This window comes from Orycteropus afer, unplaced genomic scaffold (assembly GCF_000298275.1).
Source record: "Orycteropus afer afer isolate SDZICR_OR568_19922 unplaced genomic scaffold, OryAfe1.0 scaffold00114, whole genome shotgun sequence".
In the NCBI taxonomy this organism is placed as follows: domain Eukaryota; kingdom Metazoa; phylum Chordata; class Mammalia; order Tubulidentata; family Orycteropodidae; genus Orycteropus; species Orycteropus afer.
The window spans coordinates 1738045-1748392 of NW_006921701.1; the positions used below are offsets into that span (position 1 = coordinate 1738045).

At 38.1% G+C, this 10348-nt stretch overlaps 1 protein-coding gene across 1 annotated transcript in view; it reads right to left on the reverse strand.

Annotated features, from left to right (window-relative positions):
- Positions 1 to 6976: 6976 nt before the first annotated feature.
- IGSF11 (immunoglobulin superfamily member 11) overlaps positions 6977 to 10348 on the reverse strand; it is a 71201-nt gene continuing 67829 nt past the window's right edge. The window contains exon 6 of the mRNA XM_007943861.2: positions 6977 to 7418. Coding sequence (XP_007942052.2) covers positions 6977 to 7418 — 442 coding nt within the window. The remainder of the gene's footprint in view (positions 7419 to 10348) is intronic.

Genomic DNA, 10348 nt, shown 5'->3' on the forward strand with positions numbered 1-10348 from the left:
TAGCAGTCAAGTGCCCTCTGGTACTACGCTACCAGAGCTCCCAAGAGTGGACTAGATTTTTTAAATAGCTGTTTATAAAGTAATGATCCAGGACTTCTGATTACTGCAAAGATGGAGTCCCTTTACAAGGGTTCTCCCTCTTACAATTTTAATAATAATAATAATAATAAAAGTATACATAGCACAACAAATAAGAAGGCTCTGAAGAGTGGAAGGAAGGGACAGATTTCTTAGGGACCCTGGGACTTAAGGAATAACATGGAGGTGAATTCCCTGGGTTTCCTCATTCTCTCTCATATTCCAGGCAGAATGTTATAGAAGCCTCCCTGCTAGAGTCATTAATACCAAAAAATAACCCATGGCTGTCGAGTCATAGTGATCCTATAGGAAGAGTACGACTGCCCCATAGGGTTTCTAAGGCCATAATCCTTATGGAAGCAAACTGCCACATCTTTCCCTTATGGAGAAGCTAGTGGGTTTCAATCACTGACATTTCAGTTAGCAGCCAAGTGCTTAATCACTGCACCACCAGGGCGCCTTGTTATTGTCAACAGACACAGACAAACAAAATCCAATAAAGGCTGTTCTCCCCAGCCAAAGGAGAAAAGGGGAAAGGAGAGTTTAACCATAGAAAACTTTTGGCAATACCCCACTACCCTAGCCAAACAGCAAAACTGCATTGCCCACCCCATGCAGTTTCAGTGGGGCTGTGTGGAGAAATAATTTTCCATTTATCCCTGCCCTGCAGGTTGGTAGTGCTTCAAATCCTGTCTAGTAGTGCCAGCAAGGCCAAGTGGGGAGCTAATATTCCATCTGCCAAGTGACTCTCTTGTCAGGTGTGATAGTGGAGCTCAGTGGGGATCTGATCTTCCACCCCCTGCCCGAAGGAAGCAGGAAAAACTTCTATTCCCCTGCCAAGGTAGTGCCAACAGGGTCCAGGATGAGATGAGCCCCCAATCCTACTTAGCAGCCACAAGACTTAAAGAAGCAGTGAAGGGCTAGTTACAACACTGCTTCATGTTCCCGTCTCCTATTGGCCGTGAAGTCTGGCAGACAGTTGAGCTTCCACTCCATCCAGAATTAACAAGATTGAACACAAATCTTATATACTTTCTTCCAGAAAACAGAAGTGGAAGGAACACTTCTGAACTCATTTTATGAGGCTAAGTATTGTCCTGACCCTCAAACCAGACAAATACAAACGATAATAGTAAAACTACATAAGCTCTCCCAACAACTTATACATAAAAATCCTCAACCATATATTAGCAAATCATTTTCAATAATGTATAAAGAGAATTATCATGATGACAAAGAGGGATATTCCATGTCTTCAAGGCTGGTTCAACATCTAAAAATCAGTCAACGTAATCCAGCATATCAGCAGACTAAAGAAGAAAAGACACTGCCTCAGAAACCCAAGGGAGGGGTCACTATGAGTCAGATTTGACTCAACGACAGTTAAGTTTTTTTTTTTTTTTAAATATATTAAATGATGCAGAAAAATACATTTGACAAAATCCATTAGTGATTTAAAAAAATACTCTCAGAAAACTAGTAATAGTGAGGAACTTCCTCAATCGATAAATAGTATTTACAAAAAATATACAGCTTAAATACACACACACACACACACACATACACATACATATATAGCTAACATCATGCTTAATGGGAAAACATTAAATGTTTTCCTCCTAAGACTGGGAAGGAGGCCTCTCTTACTCAACATATTGTTCCAGACATTGCAATAACAAAAAAAAAAAAAAGATGGCATGGTTGTGTACCTATAAAATCTCAAGAAATCTAAAAGGAAACAAAAAAACTTGTGGAGTAAGTTCACCGAGATCAAGGCAAAATTCAATCACATTTCTACATATTAACAAATACATGTGTTGATGTTGTTTGCCATCAAGTCGGCCCTGACTCATAGAGACCCCTCCTTGGGTTTCCGAGGCAGTATCACTACGGAAGTAGATTGCCCCATCTTAGCTCCTAACAAAACACATAGAAACCAAAATTAGAAACACAGTACCAACCACAACTACTAAAACCAAATAAATATCTGGGTAGAAATCTAACAAAGTATGTACAGGATCTGTATCCAAAAATGATCTAAATAAATGAAGAGACATACCATGTTCATGGATTGAAAGACTTAAAACTGTAAAGAAGTCAATTCTTTGCAAACTTATCTATAGATTTAATTCAATTATGATCAAAATAATAAAGTGTTTTGTAGACATAGAAAAATTTATTCTAAACCTTATATGGAAAAACTCTAGACCGAGAATAGCTAAAATAACTTTGTAAACAAAAAAAAAAAGTGTCAGGAATCACTCTATTCAGTATTGAGAGTACTGTCTGTGTGATAGACACATAGATTAGTGCTAAACAGAGAGAACTCATAAACTCACAAAATAACCTTTTTTTTTTTAAGGTACAAAAACAAGTTACTGGAGGAAGGATAAACTTTTCAATAAATGGTGCTGGAACAATCAGATATCCATAGCTATATTAAAAAAAAAAAAAAAAAAACTCAACCTAAAATCTCACCCATTACACAAAAATAAACTCAAAATGGATAACAGATTTAAATGTAAAACAACAAAACTTTTAGGAAAAAAAAAGCAACACAATAGGAAAAAAATCTTTAGGACTTAGGGCTAAATGAAGAGTGTAGACTTGACACAAAAAGCACAATCCATAAAAGGAAAAATTTACAAATTGGACTTCATCAAATTAAAAAATTTTAGCTTTGCAAAAGACCTTGTGAGCGTGATGAAAAGACAAGCTACAAACGGAGAAAATATTTTCAAACACATTCAACAAACAACTTATACAATTTATAAAGAAAAAGACAACAAAAAAATACCAAAGAATCAACTAGAAAATGGCCAAAAGACATGAACAAATATTTCACTGCAGAGCATATACAGATGTCAAATAAGTGAATGACAAGATGTTCACCATTGTTAGCTATTGTTGTTGTTTGCCGTCGAGTCGGCCCCGACTCATAGCGACCCCTCCTTGGGTTTCCGAGGCAGTATCACTACGGAAGTAGGATTGCCCAACCTTCCTTCCGAGGAGTGGCTGGTGGGTTTGAGCCGCCAGCCTTCTGGTTAGCAGTCAAGTGCCTTAGCCACCATGCTACCAGAGCTCCCTTGTTAGCTATTAGGGGAAAGCAAATTCAAACTACAATAAGAAATCAATATAGGTTTATAAGATTGGCTAAAATAAAAAATACTGATAACATCAAAGGCTGGCAAGGACAGAGAGAAACTGGATCACTCATACACTGCTGGTGGAAATGTAAATGGTACTGTCACTTTGGAAAAGAGTATATAAATTTCTCACCAAACTAAACATGCATTTACCATATAGTTCAGTAACTTAAACATTTTTCCCCTGATAAACGAAGACCTATGTTCATACAAAAACCTATACACAAATGTTCATAGCAGCTTTATTCGTAATAGCCAAAAACTGTAAACAATCTTAATATCCTTTAATGTGTAAATGGTTAAACAAACTGGGATACATCTGTACCATAGTCTACTACTCAAAAAAAAAAAAAAAAAAAACCAAAGTCACTGCCATAGAGTTGATTCTCACTCACAATGACTCCCACTGGGTTTCCAAGGCTATAAATCTTTTCAGAAGTAAATGATTGATGAATCTTGAATCAAAATTGTCAAATCAAGGTTTGATTGTGATTATACATCTTGATAAATATTGGGTCATAATTTTTTTTAGCTTTTTATTTATAAATAATTGTGTATTCACATGCAGTTGCAAGAAAAAATAGAAATTCAATATACCCCTCCTGTAGTTTTCCCTAATGTTAACTAACATCCACTCTACAAAATAACAAATTGAGATAGATGCAATTTGTGGAGGAAGATGGATCAATCTTCCTCCTGCCGAACAGCTGGTGAGTTTGAACCACTGACCACCTGGTTAGCAGCCAAATGCCTTATCCATGAAACCACCAGAGCTCCCTATAGTCTACTACTACTCAGTAATAAAATAGAATGAATGGATTATTCAACAATTTGGATGGATCTCAAGCAAATTATGTTAAGAGAAGAAAAACAACCCTGAAAGGTAATATATTATATGATTCCATTTGTATGTTGTTGTTGTTGTTATGTGCCATTGAGTCAGACCCGGCTCATAGTGACCCCTCCTTGGGTTTCCGAGGCAGTATCGCTATGGAAGTAGATTGCCCCATCTTCCTTCCGAGGAGTGGCTGGTGGGTTTGAACCACCAGCCTTCTGGTTAGCAGTCAAGTGCTTTATGCACTACGCATCTTTGAAATGAAAAATTATAAGTTATTGCCAGGGGTTAAGGACAGGGGAAGGGAGGGAGATGGCGGTGGCCATAAGAAAGGTAGCACAAAGGATCCTGTGTATTGACTGTGGCAGTGGTCACAACCAATGTATCTAAGTGATAAAATTGCACAGAACTAAACACACATGAGTACATGTATAACTGATGAACTCACGAAATGTGAATAAGGTCAAGGACTGTACCTATTTCAACATGCAATATCGTAGAGTGGATGTAAACATTAAGGAAAACTACAGGAGGGGTATACTGGATCTGTATTTCTTCTTGCAACTGCATGTGAATACACAATTATTTATAAATAAAAAGCTAAAAAAAATAATGACCCAATATATATCAAGAGGTATAATCACACTCAAACCTTGATTTGACAATTTCAATTCAGGATTCATCAGTCATTTACTTATTTAACACCCATACCAGGCACTGTGCTCCATGATGGAGATGCAATAGCAAGAAAGAGCAGACAAGGACGCAACCTTCATGAACTTTCAGACTAGGAAACAGGAAAAGAGTGTAATGTATGAAATGCATCATCTTGTTTTCAGCAACAATCTGAGATTAATATTAACTTAAATTTCTAACAGTAAGAGAGGGATTAAGTAAATTTTGGAATACTATACAGTCATTAAAATGATTATGAATACTATTAAACAACATGAAAAATTCTTACAAAATTAAGAGAAACACTAATGGAAAATCAAATATTCACTCATATTACGATAATTAATGACAACTTGTTTTATATGAATAAACTTTTATTGAATTTTAGATAATTATAAAGAATAAAGAGATACAAGATAAATGCTTTCTAAACAACATCTGATAGTACCATCTTTTCTGGGCCATGGTATTTTCATGTTTCTTTATAAAAGGTATAGATACTCATTTATTTTAATTTTTACAAAGTCAAGAACCATAAAATGGAAAAAAAAAATAAGTAATGCTAAGTAAACTAAACTTTTTAGCAATAATGGAATGGTTGCAACAGTTAGGTTCTGTGCTTGGCCCTTTTAGAAAAGTAGTGTATGCAGCAGCTGTTGGTTTCCATTTGTTCAAATAAGTTTGAAAATGCAGAGACCATTCCTTACGATAACTATGCTAGCAGGCAAAGAGGGCAAATAGCATAGAGGGAGAGAAAGTGACAGGACACATCTGGGAAAGAAAAGATGCTCTTAATTAATCACAGGGCTGGTATTATAAATAATATAGGAAACGAACCTGGGAAGAAATCATTTGTGGGTTGCTTAAAGTGTCATTAAGGCGAAATAGTCACCACCACAAGTATGGCCAGAGCTACACAGCACAAAACATAGTGAGGATTTCGTAAATTATCTGAGAACTGCAAGGCCAACCAAGCCAGGTAATGAATTACAAAAGGAGTCTCTTTACAGTAGCTTAAAATGCATTTGGGAAAAACCCTGTGCAAACCTGCAACCCTGAGCTGTCACAGACATAGGGCAGACCCTCCCAGGAACACACCTCAAGACACTTCTCTTGTCTTGGTCTTAATGTTTTTGCAAAAATAATTAGTTTGGAAAAACAAAAATAAAACTCCTGCCCTCTCTGAAACAATCTATTAACCTCTACTTGTCAAACAAAGGGCAAGTTATCTCAGTAGAGAGGCATCAGGTGTTGCCCTCATTAAGAGTAACCTAGTGTGATACCAACAGCCCTGAGCAGCCCTGTTCTGCTACCCAGGAATGAGGCCCTTGGACTTGCATTCCTGGTCTATGCTGCCTACACAAAGGACAACCTTGCTCTTTCTGTGATGGAGCTCCATGGAGACCTCTGAGCATAGAGTTAAACAACAAGTCTTTCTCTTCCTAGCGCAATACTCCTCATGTATTTAAAAAAAAAAAAAAAGTCATCTTTTAAAAAAATATTTTTCCAGGAAATAATGAATAGTAACTGCATGGACCTGTAACTGATCCTAGAAAAGAGTAGACAGGCAAGAATCTGTCAATACAGCAATATTCCAAATATGAAATTCATGGTTCAGGAAGAGATAAATAAATAAATAGGAAGGAACATCCCAAATAAGTTTCCTTTGCTTTTCCCCATTTCTTACTTCAGTTTTTTGAAAAACATTTAAATAAAATGTTTTGATTCTGTGATACAAGAGCCAGCCTTGTGGGGACCTGCATTTAATCATTTCTGCCATGAAGCCCTCTGAATGGGCAGACACAGAACATATTACAAGCTTGCTCATTTTCTGTAATGATACCTTTCTTTTTAAAGAATTTCATTATTTAAACTTCACCTGGCACTTTAGTCTCTTGAAACAAAACCATTAAATCAGGCAGGGCTTAAAGAACAGGCCCATATGGACGGCAGTTTGGTTTTTAAATGCTGTTCTCCTGTTTCCTTGGCTTGGCACATCTTTTCGAACCAGCTTTCAAACAGAATCCCAGGAAATACGTGGCAGGGAAAGAAGTCTTCATGATGGCGCACTCTAGTCCCTTTTACAAACCTTAGTGGCCAGGTAACTGCATTGCTGCTTCCTGTGCTTTTTACTGATAATAATAATAAGGAAAATGTTTCTTTCCCAGCACTCACCCACCTCTGCCCCCTGTATATGGTGCATTCCATTTATTCTTTTCTGAATACTGTATCCCCTCTTGTCTTATACCAGGGACCCGGCCCGACTCTGGGCTGGCACCATAACAGGCACGGCACCAATTCGTTCCAGTGTTGCTTGGCTGACACTATAGGAGTGTGTATGCTGAGGTCGAGGCTTCCTGCTGACAGAGCCATTGCTCCTGGATACAACCTGAGGTGACGACCCTTTGTTGGCTGTCACTACCAGAGTCTTACGTGGAGCTGGGACCAGATGGTTCCCATTAGCATAGAAGGATGGTACATTGGCATTGCCTGAGTGGGCGGAGAAAGACTGGCGCAAGTCACTGAAGTGGGTGAATGGCTCCATATTTCTATGAACTTTTGGATTGTTGCTCCAGTATCGACTGTTGTAGGTGTTGGAAGAGGTCAGTGTGTTGTTTTCAGAGGAGGATATCTCGGTGTGAAATGCTTTGGTAGAAGAACATTTAGGTGGAAGATCATCCTCTCTGAAAAAGAATTGAAAAAAAAAGAAAGAAAAATTGTCATTAGGATTTATTTGAGATTTATCTTACCCTTCTGCCCATTACTCTTTCTTCTCATGCTAAGATTAATATGTCTATGAAACACAAATCTTCTTGAGAGACCAATCTACATGAATGCAAACACAGTACCCCTGGACAGCTTCAGTTTGGCACTCACTCTCTTTGATATAATTGTCAAGAAATTTTTCCCTCAACTGCTCAGTCTTCAAGGGTAGAAAAGGAAGTATCGTATTTCTCAGAGACTGCCTCTTCGAATGTAAGTGAAATAACAAATGAATTATTTTCTCTTTCCTTTTGGCTGTAAATAAGAAAATAGTCCATGAAGAAATCCACTGACCTATTTGCTATAAAATAGCTAGTAAATCAAGCTATTGATTGTGGGAAACAATGACTTCTTCAAGAAGTAGTTAGAGTTGGCTTGACTTTATTGTCCTTTGAAGTTGGAGAAATTGCTATGGTGGGCTAATGCAAGGGTGTCCTCAGTAAAGTTATACTGGGCTAGACTCTATTCCTACCCACAGCCCAAACCAAAGTATTAATTTAAGATTAAGACACTCACTAATTTATTTAACATTTATTGAGTACCAAGGATCCTACCAGATGTTTGAAATATAGATAAAAGAGACAAAGCTACACCCAAGAATCCTATAGCCAAATAGGGTGGTAGTAAATGCAAAAATATCAGCAAGTCTGAAAAGTTGAGCAATGGGCAAAAAGCACCTTATATAAGTTTCCTAGACTAGTCTTGACTGGAATCAAGGCATTTAGTGAAGAGAAAAATGAAGCGGGAAGGAGTATGATACACACAAAGGGCACAAGTATGAGCAATGGCCCTAAGACATGGGATAATGCATAATAGTGACTGGAACACAGTGGGGCCAGAAAATGCTGAGAATGAAGAGCAGGAAAGGAGATGCGAGTTGGATCCTGAAGGGCCATGTATGTCATGCAATGGAGATAAGCATCATTAAAGCATTTTAACCAAATATATGACAGGAAGAAACTGAGACTGCACGTGAAATCCTCAATTGCCACAATATTCTGAGAGTCACTTTTCTCTAAAGATCATTTATCAAAAATGTGCTGTTTTCATAAGACATTCATATCCTTGTCTGAACTCTTTCACACCAATCCATATTGGCCTGGCCCATCTGTGGTACAGGTATTGCTGTGTTCCTCTGGTGTTCCTTCTTGCTTTATATTTTCCTTTTTTCCTCACTATTATAAAAAGACTACTTGGAGATGACATTTTTTCCTTCTAAAATCCAAGTCACTGGTGCAAAGGCTATAAGCACAGGCTGTGAGCCAGATTGACTGGGTTTTAATCTCATCTATGCCAATCACCAGCTAAATGACTCTGCAGAAGTTAGTTAACTTCTCCAGTTTCCTTATCTGTAAAAATGTGTATAGAAATATTGCCTAGCTCAGAGTTGTTAGGAAGATTTAATATGAAAGTGCTTGTCTGAAAAATGAAAGAAACATAAATTTATGCACACCATAATGAAGTGGGGAAAAGGACCAATCTAGCAAATGGCCTATCTCTGAAAAACTGGGAACCTAATACTTAGAAAAGCAAAGTGAAGACAAGATGTAAAGTAATTATCTTGAGAATTCAAATTTTTAGAAAGCTGTTACTAAGATGGTACAGTGTAGTAAATTACATGGGATGGCTTTTCTAACCATAGTCTTTGTAACTCTCGCTTTACTGTGAGCAACTAAGCAGCTGCTTGTTAAAGTCATCCACCTGGAGTAGCACCAAGTTATCTGGGAAGTTTGTTTGCTCTCTCTCAGGTGTGTAGAATTTTGATGTTGGGATTGGTTGGTTTTGCCACTCTGCCAGGCTCAAAATGAGCCCTCCTAGAGACAGAAGGGATCTCTGACTGCTGGCTGAGAGATGTGCTGCTGAGAGAAACGTGCAGCTGAGAGAGAGAGATGTGCGGCTGAGAGACGGGCCACTGAGAGATGAGTGGCTGAGAGAGACATCCAGCTGAGAGACGGCAGCAGTGGAACTAAGGGGTATGAGATAGAGCGGCAGGCTTACCTGGGCCCACAGAGGCAGAGGCAAGGCCAGGCCAAGAGGCCAAGGGCCAGAGAGGCGTGTCTAAGGACACAGCACAGGGGAGACTGTCCTGACTAAAGAATTGTATCCTGAGAGCATTCCTGAATTTGAATTACAGCCTGTTGCTTCCTTAATAAACCCCATAATCTGTGAGGTCTGTGTGGCCACTGCAGTGAATTAGTGAACCCAGCAGAGAGGTGATGGGTGCTGTGGGAGGTATGCTTGGTGTCAAGGTTGATAAGAGGGCTGATGGGTGGTAGCATGCCTGACCTTATAGGAACAGGCCTTGGGCTGCTGATGGTGATTCTGTGTTCCTCTTGTGTAGACAGAGGAGTTCAAAAGATATTGCCTCTGTGCCCTTTTAGCAAAGGGAAAATGTGGTTTGTGGCTTGAATGATTAAGATCTATTAAATATCAAATGAGTTCAATTTATTTGTACTCAAAAGTTTGCATAAAAAGCTGTGGTTATAGAAATCAATCCACATATAAATTTATCTTATACTCCACAGGCTTTCCACTATTGAGAGAGATTACAGGGGGAAAAAAAATGTGGTTTCAGAGTGCTAAACTAAAATCCAAGGATCTTAACATTCATATTAAAAAGAAAACCACTTTCTCTACTTAGAGCCTATATTTTAAATTTAAATTGTTACAAATTTTCCCTTTAAGATGAATACACATGAGAAATTCACTCATAACCCCAGCTCACTGAAGAACCACACTGCTAGAAATGCATCATTCTTTTTTTTTTTTTTTATTAGGATTTGGGTGAAGATTTACAGAGTAAATTCACTTTTCATACAGCAGTTCACATATACTTTGTCTCATGTCATTG